At 33.7% G+C, this 18,370-nt stretch overlaps 2 protein-coding genes across 2 annotated transcripts; one reads left to right on the top strand and one right to left on the bottom strand.

Moving 5' to 3' along the window:
- The first annotated feature begins 5,529 nt into the window (after positions 1-5,529).
- Positions 5,530-10,788, top strand: LOC121244073 (probable LRR receptor-like serine/threonine-protein kinase At2g23950). The gene is made up of 11 exons (XM_041142115.1): positions 5,530-6,065; positions 6,200-6,332; positions 6,438-6,509; positions 6,772-6,915; positions 7,494-7,565; positions 7,741-7,800; positions 7,895-7,995; positions 8,094-8,222; positions 8,318-8,659; positions 9,471-9,850; positions 10,150-10,788. The coding sequence occupies exons 1-11, from the start codon at positions 5,969-5,971 to the stop codon at positions 10,543-10,545; spliced, it is 1,926 nt and encodes a 641-aa protein (XP_040998049.1). The 5' UTR covers positions 5,530-5,968; the 3' UTR covers positions 10,546-10,788.
- A 450-nt stretch (positions 10,789-11,238) lies between these two features.
- On the bottom strand, positions 11,239-16,626 carry LOC121244074 (serine/threonine-protein kinase STY13-like). Its single transcript, XM_041142116.1, has 3 exons — positions 16,422-16,626; positions 14,464-15,461; positions 11,239-11,852 (listed from the first exon to the last, which is right to left on the bottom strand). The coding sequence occupies exons 2-3, from the start codon at positions 15,369-15,371 to the stop codon at positions 11,513-11,515; spliced, it is 1,248 nt and encodes a 415-aa protein (XP_040998050.1). The 5' UTR covers positions 15,372-15,461; positions 16,422-16,626; the 3' UTR covers positions 11,239-11,512.
- Between the last annotated feature and the right edge of the window lie 1,744 nt (positions 16,627-18,370).

Raw genomic sequence — 18,370 nt, 5'->3', positions numbered from 1 at the left:
TTCATAATCGGATATACCGCACCATGTCATATCAATTTACAAATTTATTTTTATTAGATGGGTATAAACCAAGCATCTCTCTTCCTTTGAAGCATGTAGATTTTAAAATATAAGTCATGCTACATACAATTGTAAAGTATGCAAACATCATATAGTCATTTTGAAAAAAAATAAAATTTATTATTAAAAAATTAAATTTTTTTATGTAATTTTCATATTTATTTATTTATTTTTAAATAATTAAAATATTTATACAATCACGGATACAATTATTATTTCTCTTAAAATATAATTGAAAAAACTCAAAATCCAAGCTACCCCAATCGTCAATGTAGGTTCCACTTGCGCGCACGCAAATCAAATCAACCAGGAAAACAGGAGAAAGGGAACATAAATAATAAACACGTAAAGAAAGGAAAAGCAAAAAAATAATTGTTTGACATTGGAGTCTCCACTGATCATTCTCAATTCCTCCTCGTTGTCACCGACATTGCAAATTTGAGATTGAGCGGTGCTACTCCTGGAGCTCCCGCTGGAGTTTTGGGATGAGTTTTTTTTTTTATTTTTAATATATTTAAATATATTTTAAAAAATAAAAAAAATCATAATATTATTAAAAAATACTTACTTAACTATTAAATAAAAAATAATAAAAAATAAAAATAAAAAACTCACAGCGATAAAAACAAATGATAAGAGTAGTATTTTCTTTTGAGATTATGAGAGTAACAATACGACTATATTTATTGGTAAAAAAATTATATTCACTAGAATATATTTAATAAATATTTATACATTATAATTTAATTTAAAAAATAAATTTTAAATTTTACTATTTAACTCATGACTTGATAATAAAATAACTTTTATTATTATTACCTAATTATCTCTATTTCGTAATATGTATATATATATATTCTCTCTCTATCATGATAATATATAATTTTGTATATATTAGCTTTTAATGATTTTACTAGTATTCATCCACGCCAGTATTGTACATTTTCTCTTTCATTATTTTGGATTGAGAAGTGTTGGGTCTATATACACATAAACTTGACATAAAAAAAATTTATAAATTGATATGGTTTACCATGATTTATCAAATTGTAGAATTATTTTTATTATAAAGTATATATACATGACGTATCATGCACATTAAACCATATCAATTTGTAAAAGTAAAAAAAATAAAATATATATAAGATTTCCTTACCCGAAAAAAAAAAGAGGAGAATTATTGCCAAAAAGGATCCCATGTAGCTGCCGATGGAAGAGCAAATATCAGACTTGAATTCTATGCATCAGTTACTATTCATTTTTACACTCCACACGATTCATAGTTTTTTTTTTTCATAGAATGTGTGAGTGTTTTTCATAGGATGTGTGGTGTGGATAGTGAATACTAGCTGGTAAGAAAAATTTTTCTACCAAACTTATGCATCAACCATCGGTTTTTTTTTGGTACTAAATATTCATAATATTGCTGTTTTCACTGGAATATTATAAATATATGGAGCAAAATTTTCAAGGTCATGATCTGATCATCCAAAAACAAAAGTGAGGTAGAGAAGAAGGTACGAAGACAGTCATGTTTTTTAATGTTGTATATTTAAACACATATTATGGGTCGCAAAAGCAGAGAAATGGCTTCTAATTAATTGCATGGCTTTTGCCACTTATTTTTTTGTTTAATCCTAATTAAAGCACTGAGGAGTAAGAAATGAGCAAAAGAGAAAAGGAAAGTCAATGTGGAAGAGTCGTTAATTATTCCAAATTAGCACTACAAAAAAAACAGATTCTTGTGATCAATTTATTGCAACTAAAAGACTATTCATAACCAATTTTAGTTATAAATAATTATTTCGTTGGAATTAATTGGTCACAAAAGTTCATTTTTATTGTAGTGGGCATCCAAATATATACATAGAGATCAAATATTTATGTACAAAATTGATCTTATGGAGATCGAAGAAATTAAAACAATTAATCAAGCCCCTGTTTGGATACAATATAGTTTCATCTCATCTCATTTCATCGTTATAATTTTTTTAAATTTTTATACAAAATATAATAAAGAACTTATCTTTTTCAAATCACCAAATAATAATAATATTAAAAATAATATTTTAATAATTTTTATTCATCTCATCTCATCTCATCTCACTATTCAAGCAAGCACTAGCTAGTGAACAATTCTCAATACGCATGGAGTACGTACTAGCATGCATCGCCATAACTAGTTTTAAAAACTGACGTGGTTTTTGTAGTTTTCACATTTGTTAAATTAATGAAACAATTTTTATACCCAAAAAAGAAAAATACATTTTGATTTCCTCATTCATGATGAAAACAAAAAAGCAGGTAGACTAAGGCCCTATTTGGATTTAGAGTTAATCTCAACTCATCTAATCATCATAATTTTTTTAAATTTTTACATAAAATATAATAAACAATTCAATTTTTTCAAATTTCAAAATAATAATAATATTAAAAAATAATATTCTAACAATATTTTATTTAACTTTTAATTTTCATCTCAACTCATTTCATTTTAACTCACTCTTCAAACCCAGCCTAACCAATTATTTTAGCAGATAAGTAGCAAAACAATCAAATGACGCTTTCGATGATTAATGGCAAACTGGACAAAGGAATGATCATCATGAGCAGAAAACCCAAGATGGGAAGTAATACACTCCTAACACCTAACACACCCTCCAATTGTTTCAAGTGCATGGGGAAATTGCTACATATTTATTTATGCATGCCATCCATTTTTAGGAACCTATTTGTGTTACTTTTGCTTCTTGTTTCTTATTAGTTTATGTACATGCACGTACGTGTAAGATCGATAGAGATATCTTTGATAGGGATTTTTAACAATCTGTTGTACAATTTATGTTCATGTTCATTATTGTATATATACAACGTCGTCGCTTTTATAAGGTGAAAAATAATATCTTCAAATGTTTATATGAAACTGAGGATTTTAAACGAAAATAAGATAGACATATAAAGTAAGATCTACGTTAATATTTAGTAGTATTCTCTGTATGAATTTTTGGACAATATCTAATGCTCAATAAATTATGTAAAAACCTACTCTGTATCATGTGTCTCTTCCACTTGCGACTACTCAAATTACTTGAGAACTCTTCTAGGTCTTAGTTGATCCGTCAGCACCTTTGAGATTTTTCCTATCTTTTTGTTAGTAGGAGAATTCCTTTATTGATCATGCTCTGATGAGATCCTTTCTTACCTTATTCCTTACCATGCAACAGTGAGAATATTTATACAATTGGACCAAAAGACATGGACTGATCATTGCACTTATTATGGAACATGTAGGAAGACTAGTTTGCAAAAGTTATATTATTTGATTTTTTGTATTCGAGTAATGATTCGGTAATAATTAGATGATAAAGTTTAACATTTAAAATAGAAAAATATTTTGTGTTTGAGTGATAAATTATAATGAAGTTACGAGAAATCTTAGAAGTTTTGAGAATGTTTGGTGTTACCGTCCTTATACAAAATACTCTAAAAAAATTATTCTTGTACTAAGGAAAATTATCATACACATCCCAAAGACTACGTACATTAATGTGGCGGCATAGATGTTTTATTGCGAAGGGTTTTATTCTGATTACAACATTTTTCTATGTTTTTAGAAAGAAACCCTACAGAATCCGAGCATTTTTCAGTATTTTATTGTAGTTTTTTTTTCTGTTAAAAAAAAAAAAATCAGTTTCTTGGTTCTTCAATAATTGCTTTATAATTTCTGGGATAATGATAGTCCTCCCACTCCCAGCTCCCGCTGGGAGTTACTGCTGACATTTTATTTTTGTTTTACTTCGTGATTAAGGAAATATTTTTTTAAGGATGTTGTGAATTTTTTTTTAAAATATTTAAAAGTGTTAAAAAAAACTAAAAAATAAAAATACACACCAAAATAACTAACAGGAACCAGCGGTGGCTGTAGTGCCGCCTTAAAATTTAATGAAAATGATACTCTCATTACTGGTTCGTACAGTTCGGTGATGCCGCTGAAATGTTTTATTTTTATTTTGTTTTTTATTTTACTTAGTAATTAAGGAAATATTTTTAAATAATATTGTGATTTTTTTAAAAAATATTTAAATGTGTAAAAAAATACATGTAAAAAAGACAACAAAAAAGAAAAAAACTAATTATACCTAACGGTAGCTTTCAGTGAGAGCTAAGAGCGGTGGATATAGCACCGTCCATATATGTGCATGATTTTCGATGCCAAAATTATAACAGAACAGAAGTTATAATTTTGGCATCAAAATCATGCACATATATGATTCGTCATTTGCATGGGAATAAGTTCCCTTTTGGGTCTCATGGATAAGAGTATATACGACTATTCTCTTAACAATTGGATGGGTATAAACTTTTTTCTTGACATTCCCTTATCAGCATATAAACTTTTTTCTTGACATTCTCTCAAGCACTTGTTTGGGGGGTGATGGAAAGTTTGTACATTTAATTTTTCCCTTGCGAACAAGAAAAGTTATAATAAAAAAATTGTTACGTATTTTTGAAATATAAATGATGAGAAATGATATTTGTCTTAGGGTGTATAAATTTCGTGTAGTCTCTTTAAAAAAATTAGATAAATATGAGATCCGTATGAAAAAATTATTTTTTTAATGACGAACCTTACTTTTTTTTTTTTTTTCTAAAGAGTGTGCAAGACTTGTGCACTCTAGATTGTATTTGACATTACTCATAAATGATACAATTCCCATCATATTATAAAATGTCATGCTATTAATTTTGAAAAATATTTGTAGCATTAAGATGTGTAAGCTCTGCGTATTTATTTAAAAAAAATATATAATATCTACATAATAATTAAAATTATTTTTTAAAAAAAAAATACGCAAAATTTAAACATTCTAGAACTTTTTGATGATATCACATGTGTGATATATAAGATAGAGTATGTATGTATCTCAACAAATGCCGTACGATAGATTGTACGTATTTCCTTTCACATTAACAATTCAAAATGTATTGAGCTATTCTTTTTTATCAAATGTGGATTAAATTTCATAAAAAAGGGAAATTACATCACAAACTTGGTTTTCAAAAATTTTAATTTTAAAAAAGTAACTTCTCAAACATGTCAGCAGACAATCTATTCGTTTGTTTTTTCAGATAAAATAAAACGTATTGAGATTAAAATTAAAAATTAAATAAAATATTATTAGAATATATTTTTTAATATTATTATTTTAAAATTTGAAATAATTAAATTATTATTTTTATTTTATATAAAAATTTTAAAAACTTATAATAATTAAATAAGATTAGATGAATTGAAAAGTTTTCTCAAGACAAATATGCCTAAACTGTCATAGGAGGAGACTGGCAGCAACTCAAAAATCAGAAATCAGAGAGTAAAAAGCTAAAGAAATTCACATCAATATAAACCCAACGGTCAACATTGATGGGTTTTGATTGGGTTTCGGAAATGGGGATGAAACTCTCCGTGTTGAAACTGTAACAGAGCAGGATTCAGAGAGAGAGAGAGAGAGAAGAGAGGCAGTGAGCTGGAGTAGCACGCCCAGTGAGTCCACTCAGACTGAGACCGGGTACAATGTCAGTACCGCACTCCACCTACGTCCCTCTCAATTTCAGGATACACACTCATGTATACGAAGACTGGCCCTTCGCCTGACGACTGATCGTATCACCCAACTGATTCGCTTCTCTCTATAAATCATACAAAAAGCACCCACAGTTCTGTCTCTCTGCGTATAGAATCGTATAGATATATTGTATGCAATGTAGCTTCTTTTCCGTCTTCTTTTTGTAAAGCAAAGCTTGGTGACTGAAAAAGAGACGCTGTGGAAAGACGAGAGAGAGATAGAGAGAGCGAGAGTTTAGTCACTTTTGGGGTCTTTGTGGACCATGTTGTTAATCGCCTCCATTCATGACCATGGCTCCAAATCTCTTTCTCCACCTCCTTCTCCTACATCTTCTATCTTCAGCTACGCTCTGTATATCCTACGAACCACGCAACCATGAAGGTAGGGAAGCAACCCCCTTGAATTAACAGCCAACCCTCTTTTTTGTCTTGCTTGAATATGATTATTCATTTTTCTTATACATAAAAGTTTAAAATTTCTCTCTGGGTCTTGTTTTGTCCTTTTGTATGGCGTAGTGGAAGCTTTGGTCAACATAAAAACATGTCTGCATGATCCCCATGGAGTGTTGAACAATTGGGACGGAGACTCTGTCGACCCTTGTAGCTGGGCGATGATTACCTGCTCTCCCGAAAACCTTGTCATAGGCCTGTGAGTTCTTCGTTGTTTTTGTTTTTATGTTATTTACTAAACATAGACTTGGTTCCTCAGAATTCAGGAAAAAAAAAATTCCATCTTCGTTTCTGGGTTTTACAGGGGAGCTCCTAGTCAATCTCTCTCTGGCACTTTATCTGGAGCCGTCGGAAATCTCACAAATCTTCGACAAGTGTGAGAAAACTGAGCTTAGTATTTGCATTTCACAACCCCTTTTCTCAATTTTGCTTTGCTTTTTGAAAAGAGTGAAAGGAACATGTGTCCCCGGCCAGTTAGTTGAATTAGGCACGGACCGCCGCACGGTCTTGTTGGCTGTTTTCATAAGTATTTTCTCATTTCCTGCACTTCTTCTGCAACGAAATAGAGCATAACAGTATTGTCACCTCACTTTGGATTCTGATTTTATATGTTTTACCTTGTCTGGGTGTATTTGAAGATTGCTGCAAAACAACAATATATCTGGCAAAATCCCACCGGAGCTGGGCACGCTTCCAAAACTTCAGACATTGGATCTCTCTAACAACCGATTATCGGGTGTCGTTCCAGTGTCTCTGGGCCAGTTGAATTCTCTTCAATACCTGTGAGTATGCTGTTTCAGTGGGTTTGTTCTTATTATCCCCCTGTTCGGTTGTCCAGAAAATGGAGGAAACGACCTTGAAGGATAATGTAACTTCAAAAATTTTCTTTTGTCCATATAAAACAAAATTAAAACTCAGACACACACCCATACTGAAAAAATTTGGAAAATGTACACGCATAAATACGTTTTACAACCTTCACTTAAGAAGGATTTTACACTCTGTATTCTAAACTATCAAAAGTACATATACCTATTATTAAAAATTGATATACGTATCCTATTTTCTATCTATTTTAATGGTCAGAATTGAATATTACTACAAAGTTCCAGTTTTTTATGATTGGAAGCTGTAATTTATCAACTTTAAGAATCTAGAATATAAAGTGCCAAATCCGCGATGGTTTGATGGTGCGCGCGCGCGCGCGCACACACATACTTGCATGTAGGTGTTTTCCCAACAACTATATCTGTGTTCTGAGCAAACTGAGTTGTTTGTGTTTTATATTTCTTTGTTTGTGGACAATGGATTTATTTATATGATGCTGATACTGTGTACTTTTGTCATGTAATGAGACTAGGAGGCTGAACAACAATAGCTTCTCTGGGCCTTTTCCTGCGTCTTTAGCCAACATATCTCGGCTTACTTTCTTGTGAGTATAGATTTTCTCTTTTCTCTGTTTCTCTCACTCTTCCTCAATTTGCTTATTTGTTATTAGTATCTCTTGAAAATCGAAACAAGTGTTCGACGTGTTTGTTTCTAGTTGGTAAAAGTTTTTATTCAAAATCTGATCAATGGATTCTGTTGATAATAATCATTTCACTCAGGGACTTGTCTTTTAACAATCTAAGTGGACAAGTGCCAAGATTTCCCGCCAGGACCTTCAAGTATGGTTACTCTGCCTCTCTCTTTCTGTCTCGACGTGGTAGAGTATTGTATTTTCCCTGATTTGGCTTTGTGTTTCAAAATTGTATTATCTAGTATTGTGGGAAACCCCTTGATTTGTGGAAGCAGCTCCACTGAAAGTTGCGTTGGATCAACCACTCTTGTCCCTCCTTCCTTTTCTCTAGAATCATCATCTGGTGATTCTCTTAACCCATTCCTCTGTCATAAGTATATCTTTTTCTATTATTTCTATTTGGTTTTTTTTTTGTTACTCATAAAAAACGTTACTTCGTAGGAAAACACCAGTCCAGGAAACTAGCAATTGCACTTGGAGTCACATTCAGTTCTATCTTTCTCATATGCGTAGCACTTGGCATATGGTGCAGAAAAAGACAGAAAACCCAAACCATCCTACACGTTAATGGTCAGCAACTTCAGATTTCAATGTAAAAATCTCCTCTAGTGAACAACAACGGCAGCTGATAATAACCTCAAACTGGTCTTTGATTTTTGTTGCAGACAACCAAGAAGGACTCATGCGTTTGGGCAACGTAAGAAAGTTCACTTTCAAGGAGCTTCAATCAGCAACTGATACATTTAGCTCTAAGAACATCCTTGGTGCTGGAGGTTTTGGGAATGTATACAAGGGAAAGCTAGGAGATGGAACCATGGTGGCAGTGAAACGGCTGAAAGACGTGACTGGAACCACAGGGGAATCACAGTTTCGAACAGAACTGGAAATGATCAGCTTGGCAGTTCACCGGAACTTGCTCCGCCTTGTTGGATATTGTGTGACCCCTACTGAAAGGCTTCTGGTGTATCCTTACATGGCTAATGGCAGTGTGGCCTCCAGGCTTAGAGGTTTGTCCTATCTTACTTTGCTGCAATCTCTATCACTAAATTTTGTGGGGGAAATGATTATTTTCTGTTGTGCTCTTGCTTTTCCAAATGTATTTGTAGTTCTATATCTGCTAGGGATACAGTTCATCTGCTAATAATTACTAATTAATCAAAATCAAGAGGGAAGCTGGGCAGAAGGTTGTAACATGCTTACTCCCAATCTATAATTTATCCACTTGTAAAAATATTTAGTAACCACACTGATCATAATACAATCCTGATGAATAATACTTGTCGATGGACATGGAGTGTAGTTGCAGAATGATTTTCCTTCCAACAATAATTTGTAGAGCTTCACCCCCCACAATGTGTTTTCCAGGCCCCAATATTGATTCAGGAGAGAAGAACAAATGACATTAACAAAGTATAGTACTCGATGATAAGGTTCAGCTCACAACTGTTTCACCAAGACAACAACAGAATCACTGTAATTGAGGTCGGGAAAAAGTGTCACAGATTGATAAAGAACTTGGCATCTCACCAAGAAAGGGAAAGGAGAGAAATCCCTACTCTTAACAAGCGTTTGATTTCAAGTTTCTGTTCTCAGTCATCCATTAATGTTTACAGAGATTGCTTGTAATAAAATTGACTACAAACTCCAAAATGGATAAAATTTCAAATAAAATTCTTAAACTCCTAAAATGTTTAGATAAATGATAGCTCACGATGTTTAGATGATTATGATTTTATCTGGGAAGTGTTAACAACTGTTCTTAAACCCAACTCCACCATGTATTTTGGTGAATTGCTGATATCCTGTTTCTTGCCACAGGAAAACCAGTACTTGATTGGAATGCAAGAAAGAGGATTGCGATTGGAGCAGCAAGGGGCCTACTTTATCTACATGAGCAATGTGATCCAAAGATAATCCACAGAGATGTAAAGGCTGCTAATGTTCTTCTGGATGATTACTATGAGGCAGTTGTTGGTGATTTTGGGCTTGCAAAGCTTCTTGACCGTGAAGACTCCCATGTTACCACTGCCGTCCGTGGCACTGTTGGACATATTGCACCAGAATACCTCTCTACTGGCCAGTCATCTGAGAAAACGGATGTGTTTGGATTTGGCATTCTATTGTTAGAGCTAATAACTGGAATGCGAGCTCTTGAGTTTGGCAAAACGGTTAATCAGAAGGGAGCTATGCTTGAGTGGGTAAGTTCTCTGAAACGACTGCAAGCTAAATCTGTGTCTATAATTCTACACTCAACTGAAAAGTATGCTCAAAGTACAAGCAGAAGTTTTTATTTTAATATTACAAAGAAATTGTTGAGCATTCATGGCTGTAAGCACATAAATCAGGTGAAGATTTCACTTCACTTTTTTCTTCTTTTACGTTAATTGCTCCTTGGGAGCTATACCTTTTCTCCAAAAAACTGATGTAAGATCTAACCCAAAGGCCTAGCATTTCATGTACAAAACTAAAGAAGAAAATTTTATAATGTTTGTGATAGGTGAAAAAAATTCAGCAGGAGAAGAAAGTGGAAGTCTTGGTGGACAGAGAACTGGGGAGAAACTACGACCAGATAGAGGTGGGGGAGATGCTGCAAGTAGCTTTGCTATGCACTCAATACTTGCCAGCCCACCGCCCCAGGATGTCGGAAGTGGTCCGGATGCTCGAAGGGGACGGCTTAGCTGAGAAGTGGGCAGCTTCACACAATAATACCAATCCAACCAGTATGAACCACTCTCACACTAACACTAACCAAAGTATGTACCGCACTGCCACTGCCTCAGAACATTATGACAATGGTCATGATCGTTCGAGCTTGTTTGGGATGACCATGGATGGGGATGATGATGGACATTCTTTGGATTCCTGTGGCATGGAACTGTCTGGTCCAAGATAAAATTAAAAAAAAAAAAAAAATAGCAGAAGAAAACAGGAAAAAATTATTTGTCCGAGTTCCTTACAAGTCAAGAAAGATATCTTTGATTTGGTGTACTTTTCCATGAACTTGTAATGTAAATAGTATTACTTTTTAAGTTTTCTTCCTTCCCCCCAAGTCCATCATAAGATGTTCTTCTCCCAAGTCTTTCTCAGGTTGATGTTGACTGTTTTGACTGAAAGTTGGTATGAGAATTTCACTGTTTTTCCTTGGTTGTTTGATAGGGAGGGTCCTTTTCTTCTGATGCTTTTACAGGGTCACGCGACCTCTTTCATTAAAGTTTCCATTTTTTTATGCACCTCCTTTCCGTTCAATCTTATCCCTCGCGACTGACTTTATAATTCATATACGACTTATCCACTGGGACCATTCTCTTGTACTTATCAAAGAGCATGCAAAAGTGTCTGCCAGGCATGGTGCTGTCATATTCCACGTGCTAAGATATCGATCAGGTTTTCTTCTTAGGTTCTTGTACTTTGTTTTGTTTCTTGTCCAGCTTTCTCTCTTCTCAGGGCGTTCCTAAGATCACTGCAAATGTAGCACAGATGGAACACACCACACACGACTCATTACTTTTCAGATTCAACAAGGGTTGGTTTTAAAAGTCCATAAAGCTGATACCATTTTGCAGAAAATGGAAACTAGAAACAAGTCTACAATCCAAACGTGAGGGCATGTATACATACGTAGTCATTCTGGTCTATTGATAGTTCACAACAGAATCCGTTAAAAAGAAACTCAAAACCAGGAGTTCTTAACGTAATAACAGTTCTTAATCGAGATAAATACACAAAGGCTAACATCAAAACCATTTTTCTCCTTACCCATTCTTCAAATTTTCCCATTTCTTGTCTTGTTTCTGATCTTATAGCTCTTTTTCTTGTTCAGTCTTCTTTTCTTTTCTTTTTTTTTTTTCTTTTCTTTTTAATCAATCTGCAGTCATTGGTTGGACAATACAACACCTAAAACGGGCCTTGCGAACAGTCGTCATGATCTCTATCTCCGCATTTTCAAGCATCCTGACAACTTCTGTGAAAGGCGGCCTGACATCGGGGTTACCATCCCAGCATCTAGTCATTATCTCACTTAGAATGGGTAAGCAGTCGTTGGGAATGACAGGACGGACACCTTTGTTGACAACTGCAAATGCTGCCTGCACCGCTGTCATGTTCTGGAACGGAAGCAGCCCCGTAATGAGTTCCCAGAGAACAATCCCAAAGCTATAGACATCTACTTTCTGTGTGTAAGGCCTATGCTGGATCATCTCCCTGCACAACCATAGAAAAAAGGCATTTAGACCACAATGTAAATTTGAATAGCTCAAGGAAAAGGAATAACAGATAGCCAGATCTTATAAGTCTATAATTACCCAAATCGAAAAATGTCAAACCATCGTAAACTCATAGCCAAACCAGATTGTGACCGAGACACAAGATGTTCACAGGATGCCAATGGTTTAATCATCAGATAAATTCACCGTCTTAAATCTCTGCTAAGAAGGGATAGCTGCAGGACTCCTTCAACCCATGTTTTAATCCCCCTCTATATTTCACTTGTATGGCTTAAACAAATCACTTTTACTCGTCAATACGTTTAACTATCTTCAATCAGCACACCACAATTTGGCAGCTGATACATAAAACGAACTGCTGATATCAACAAGAGAGTTGTTTTCTTCGAATCAAACAATTTATGAATCTTATCAAGTGATTCCAATTATAACAGTTTATGAACCCTAGCAATAAAAGGCTTAAGAAATTAACTAGATTAAAAAAGTAAATCTAAGCTGTCTCTCTGTGACAAATGTGATCTTTCACATATTTAATCTACTCATCCGAAATATGAAGAAAAAACCAACAATAAAAACCATGGCGTAGAACTTCATAGTTCCTTTTGGGTTTGGTTTTTCATGTTATTCATGTCATGAAAGTAAAATGTGTCATTCTTATTTTTGCATAATAGGATATAGAATTGAAAACTGCCGAAGTCCACCACATAACTCCAGAACAAGTCTGACTTTAATATATGGAAATCCTAAGTAAGCCAAAGAAATAATAAAGTTACTAAGCATAACCCTCCAAAGCTTTGGTTTAAATCGTCCACAAACTGCAGTCTTCCATTGGAAATTTACAAACACCCAGTGGGTCTTGAACTTTGCTCTTATGGGAAAGGATAAGCCATTCTTCATTGGCTAGAATGGCATTCCAGCTAAAGCTCATTGGCTCAACTAGAATTCAATCCCGCTTACCCTCCAAGATGTGAAACTCAGGAAGTAAAAGCAAAAATATCAGAAAACTTTTCCACAATGTCCAAGTATCACATCATACAAGTGCACTACCTTACCGTCAGAGCCTTGCCATAGTCAAAACTCTCATACCTTTCCTCACTGAGTGACATCCTAAAAATGATCTCATTTTGAGCTCTCTTTTGGGTTTAAGGCCTCGTCTTCCAAAGACCAAACAGAGCTAGGGGAAAGGAGGAGGGTTATTTTTGGACAGTCAGATTATACCTCAAATTACAAGTTCTATGACTATTTTTTTACGTCTATTAACCCACATGTGGGGCCAAAGCAGTCGCGAACATTACCCTCACAGGCCTCAATCTTCTGCTAAGGAGTGCAAAAATGGGCCTAAATTTGCTAAAGATTCTAATGGAGCAAATCAAATCAAATCATTTACATTTTCCAACTTACAATTAATGCAGCCACGCTCCAAAATCCAAGGAGCGGATACCTTGTGCTGAGCTCTCTAATGGCTAAATGACAGAAGGTTGAGACTGTAAATAAGTTCACACACTCCTACATAGTAATTATTTATCAAGAATTTCCATGTGGTACATAATGACCACCACTGAAGCTAGAAGTTGCAAATGAAATTAACATACAGATCATGAAAAGACATCTATAAACCACCCAAATCTATAGACTAAAATAGAGTTGGAAAACAGAGAAGTAAACTTTAGCACATCAGCTTATATAGTACTAATATTGAATTGTGCCAGCTCAGAATACAACTAAGCAAGCATCCACCTGAGCCCCAATCAGTCAACCGGATCAAATGACAAATATGGCATTCAAGGCTCACCAAACAACAGTTAGGTTCTAAGAAGTGTACATTCTTCTCAGAGTTACAAAAATATGACAAGGTCCTAGCACAAATTTATTGGTTAAAAAAAATCATATCATGTTCAAAGGAATTGCTCTAGATTTCTATAATGGTGCATGATTTCAAGCATAACCAAGTTGAAAATCGTGTTACTAACATTTAAAAACCAAATACCAAGTAGTTTTCCACAGTCCATAAAAGATAGAACTTCTATTAGAAGAGCGAATTTCAGGCATTAATTGTGTAGCCAAAACCAAGAACCTTAAGAAGCAGTGACACCACCTCTGCACCAATCTGCCATAGATATGATCCATTGACCACAAACCTAGATATTCCTCTGTAGCGTGAAATACAAATTTTGAATCACAACAATGTCTTGAACTTTCTAGCTGTTGAAAATATGGCAGAGAGAGAACTTAAATTCAAAACTATAGGTGAAATAATCAGAAATACAAGATGCACAGCATTCTAATTCCTGAAAATATGTACAACTTTAAAGGCTAAGACAAGTTGAAATATTAAATGGTAAGAATTGTACAAACTATTTATCAGAATTGGAAGTAAAAAATAGAAGAAAAGAGAAACAAATTCGGATGGATTCCAATCAATACTACCTTAAAAGATTATAATTACTATATCCACAGCATGTTGCACAAATGTGGATTTAAGTACGTGAACACTTTAAGAGATTGCTAGAAATGACAATGAGAAAGAGAGAGAGAGAGAGAGAGAGAGAGCATGAAAGCTTTGAAAGCAAAAGGGCCAAAAGTCTTACGGAGCCATCCAGCGGTATGTCCCCGTCTCGGGGGTCATTCCTTCAGTCTGTACCTCAATGCGTGCAACTCCAAAATCTGCAATCTTTATGGACTTGTCTGCATTAATCAACAGATTGTCAGATTTCAAGTCCCGGTGAATCAATCCAAGCTCATGCACATATGCCATCCCCCTTGCAACATCCAAGGCCTGTTTGACTGCCAGTTTCAATGGAACAGCCCGGTTGTGTCGCTTCATCAAAAACTGACGAACAGAACCCCCTTTTGCATACTCTGTCACAATGCACCATACCATTGGTTTCCGACAGCCACCAATAAACCGAACTATATTTACATGCTTCAATGTGGCCAGCATCATAACTTCCTGCTGAAATTGTTGCTCCATCAGCTGTGCCTTTTCTGGATCATTTTCTGGCCTCTCCAAGATCTTGATAGCAACATCCTCACCATTATAAGTACCTCTGTACAGTTTCCCAAAAGCCCCTTGAGCAAAAGCTGATCCCATATTGAGCTTCCTTAAATCAATTGTCCACTCATCAAAACTGTCAAGCCCCAAAGTAGGGGAATTGCTATCCATTAACGCTTGGGCAAGAGCATCATCGCTCAAGGCATGCGTGACTCTTCCTCTATGATTAACACTTACTGCAACAGAGTGATTGTCAGTGGCACGCCGCCGTAACCCTTGGTGGTTCAAAATGTGAGTGTGGGAGTCATTTGAACCTACACTGCTGTTACCGATAGACATTGCAACAGAGCCTCCACCGTTGCTTGTTTGCAGGCTTCCAAAACTGTCGATGGACATGTTGGATCCCTCATCAAGTTTATGGTAAAATCCTTGCGATAGATCATCATAGTTGTCATTCTTGTTAAGGCCTATCATTCCAGTGAATCTTGCACCACCTTCCAACATTTTCCTGCCTGGGCAGTAAAATCTTCAAGTCCCTTAATTCTTCAACATTAGAAATCCCAAACTCAAAACCCCCTCAGCAGCACCCTAAAACTACAGCATCCCACAAGATTTCAGCATCAAGCCTTGATTGTAATAAACAAAAACTTATTTTGCAAGTAACTTCTGGTTTAAAGGTCTTCTCAATTATTACTTTCAGAGGCAAATTTGAAATTTTTATAAAAAGGAAAACACTCACTTTGATCATGGGACAGAAACAATAAGGACAGAAAAGAAAAAGAAAATACATAAGTTGAATTAGGCACTTCCATCCAAAATTCCAACTGCACTTACTAAATCTGGTTGGCAAAGATCAGCTGGTTGTTCCATAAGTTGATAAAGGAAACAAAATGAAAAATAAGATTCAAACTTTCATATTTCCTTCCTTCATTGGTTTCCTTGGCAGTTTATGACATATTCAAACTTTCATAATACCCAATAAAAATCACAAATTTCTTCCAAACCAAATTCGTTGGTAAAAAATGGAACAATTACCTCAAAACAAAAAATCTCATAATAAACTTTTCTTTGGGCCGAACAGAATTTCCCCACTAGATTCTCATAATCCGAAGTGAAAACGAAACTAATCAGATAAATATAAATAAATATATCCAAAAGAGCTGACATCTGAAAGCCCCAAAACGGAGACGAATGATCATCAAACCCAAACGAAATCACACTGTCCTATAGAACCGCTTGGAATATTAACATTTCTTGTAACGAAAACTTCAATTCACAGATTAAGATGAAACATACACAGCTCAAAAACAATTATATATCCCCAAAATAATGCGAAAATTTTAGTCAACCAAAGCAATCGAGAAACAGCAAAGAACAAAATTTAAGAAAGTCCTTTTTTTTTTTTTTTTTTTTTTTTTTTTTTTTACGAAAATAACCAAAGACGAGAACGGAACTAACCTCTAAAAACCAAGATTCTATTTTTTCTAATCTCTTCTTTTTTTGTACTTACTATAAAATTTAGAGCTTCAACCAATGAATACTCGCGAAACGTACCTTGATCAAGAGCTCTCGGCCGTAAGACTCCGATTGCAACCGAATCGGAAAGATAACCCAAAGACATGCAGTCAAGATGGCGCCGGAGCCCTCTCCCTTTCCCCCTCTCCCTCTCTCTCTCTCTCTCTCTCTCTCTCTCTCTATATCTGCGACTGAAAATGTTGAAGACGAAGACCGAGACGACCAACTGGAAACAGAGAAAATGGGAGGGGGTTTTTATTTTATCAGTTAATTTATTAATTATATTTATTTATTTATTAGTCTTTTTTAATACTCTCTTATTCTACTATCTAACGTGTGTTTTCTTCTGTGACTTTTTTTATTTTTATTTTTTTGTAACCGTTTTCTTCTGTGACTTTGTAACTAATACTATAATTATCTCTTTTAAATATTATTTTGTAATTAATAAATATGCCATTCCATATTTGTAATGTTCAAATAAAAATGTAAAATCTTCTGCCCATAACGATCTTTTTTATATTGCATATTTAAAGAATATAGTAGTATTATATAAGAGCAATATTAGGTACAGTCTCTATTTGGAGACTACAATGCAAGCTTAAACTATTTTAGTTTTAAAATTTTTTAAAATTACAAAATTATCCCTCCTAAAATGATGTTTTCTCTCATTTAATAATGTGCCTGCACATGCAGTCTCCACTTGAGCACTGCAAATAGAATTTCTCATTATATAAACTATCCAAATTCATAATTTTGAAAAAGAAATACATAATGGGAATCAAAACAATTCACTTGTATAATTATAGATATTATTATATGTTATAAAATATATATAATATATTATTTTAAATCTCAGATTGAAACATGAAATCTTAAAAATCTAATTCATTACTCTATTTTAGTTATTGAAATGTTTTTGGGGTTGTTTGGATTGACAGGGTCTCTTAACTGATTTAATTATTACAATTTTTTTAAATTTTTATACAAAATACAATAAACAATTTAACTTTTTTAAATCTTAAAATAAAAATTATATTAGAAAATAATATTTTAATAATATTTTATTTAACTTTCATCTCATCTCGTCTCAACTCACTGTTCAAACCTCTTCTGAGGGAGGTTTTGACCTATTATGAATTAATTAACAATATATCGACACGACCCGTGTCAACTCCTTACAATATTTTTGTGTAAAAAGTTTTGCTACTCATCATCCTCATACATCACACACTAAACTTATTTTTATTTTATTTTATTTATTTTTTAATTTATTTGTTGTTTTATTCTTCTTAAACTAATTAAATTATTATACTCATCATTCATATACCACACATTTGATAAGGGAAAAAGTTAAAAAAAAAAGTTATTTATGGCATGTGAGGATAATAAATAGAATAAGAAAATAATCTATTTAATCTGATCAACATAATTTTACATAAAAGTTAAAATCACAATATCTCCAAAAAATATAAAACTAATTATATAAGTCTAAAATTACAATCCGAACAATAAAAATACTTAAATTACAATCCAAAGTAAGTGTGAGAAGCGATCGTGACCTGTAAGAACTAACTTAATTGAGAACCGAGAAAGATTGAGGGTCTATGAGAGAGTTAAGAAATATAAAATATGGTTACGGTAATTTTATTTTTAGGTTAAAAATGATATAATTATAATTTTGAGTAAAAAATTTAATGGGTCTACACAGGTCAAATGGGTTGATCCGTTAGTGACTCGTTAATGAATAATATCTTAATAGTTCAACTAATTTGATTCGAATCCGTTAATATTAAACTCAAATCTGTTAATTTTGTGTCGTATAAAATAATTTAATTTTATAATTAATTGTAAGTTAAAATTTTTGTAACGAATAATTATAATGTAAAGTGTATTCTTTGTAAAATAATTTTTATTTTTAAAATACTTATAAAAAAAGGGGGCGACTGGATCAACAGGTTTAACACGAGGATAACGTGGTCCTCTTAAGA

This window comes from Juglans microcarpa x Juglans regia, chromosome 8S (assembly GCF_004785595.1).
Source record: "Juglans microcarpa x Juglans regia isolate MS1-56 chromosome 8S, Jm3101_v1.0, whole genome shotgun sequence".
NCBI classification, from domain to species: domain Eukaryota; kingdom Viridiplantae; phylum Streptophyta; class Magnoliopsida; order Fagales; family Juglandaceae; genus Juglans; species Juglans microcarpa x Juglans regia.
The sequence above is the reverse complement of the archived record's forward strand: the minus strand, read 5'-3'. Positions and strand labels throughout refer to the sequence as shown.

Excerpts from the sequence above, each read along its gene's own strand:
- LOC121244073 (XM_041142115.1), top strand. The coding sequence starts at position 5,969 with ATGACCATGGCTCCAAATCTCTTTCTCCACCTCCTTCTCCTACATCTT. Across the intron at positions 6,510-6,771 it reads CTCACAAATCTTCGACAAGT|ATTGCTGCAAAACAACAATA; the intron begins GTGAGAAAACTG and ends GTGTATTTGAAG. Across the intron at positions 7,801-7,894 it reads TTTCCCGCCAGGACCTTCAA|TATTGTGGGAAACCCCTTGA; the intron begins GTATGGTTACTC and ends TGTATTATCTAG.
- LOC121244074 (XM_041142116.1), bottom strand. The coding sequence starts at position 15,371 with ATGTTGGAAGGTGGTGCAAGATTCACTGGAATGATAGGCCTTAACAAG. Across the intron at positions 11,853-14,463 it reads ACATACCGCTGGATGGCTCC|GGAGATGATCCAGCATAGGC; the intron begins GTAAGACTTTTG and ends ATGGTTGTGCAG.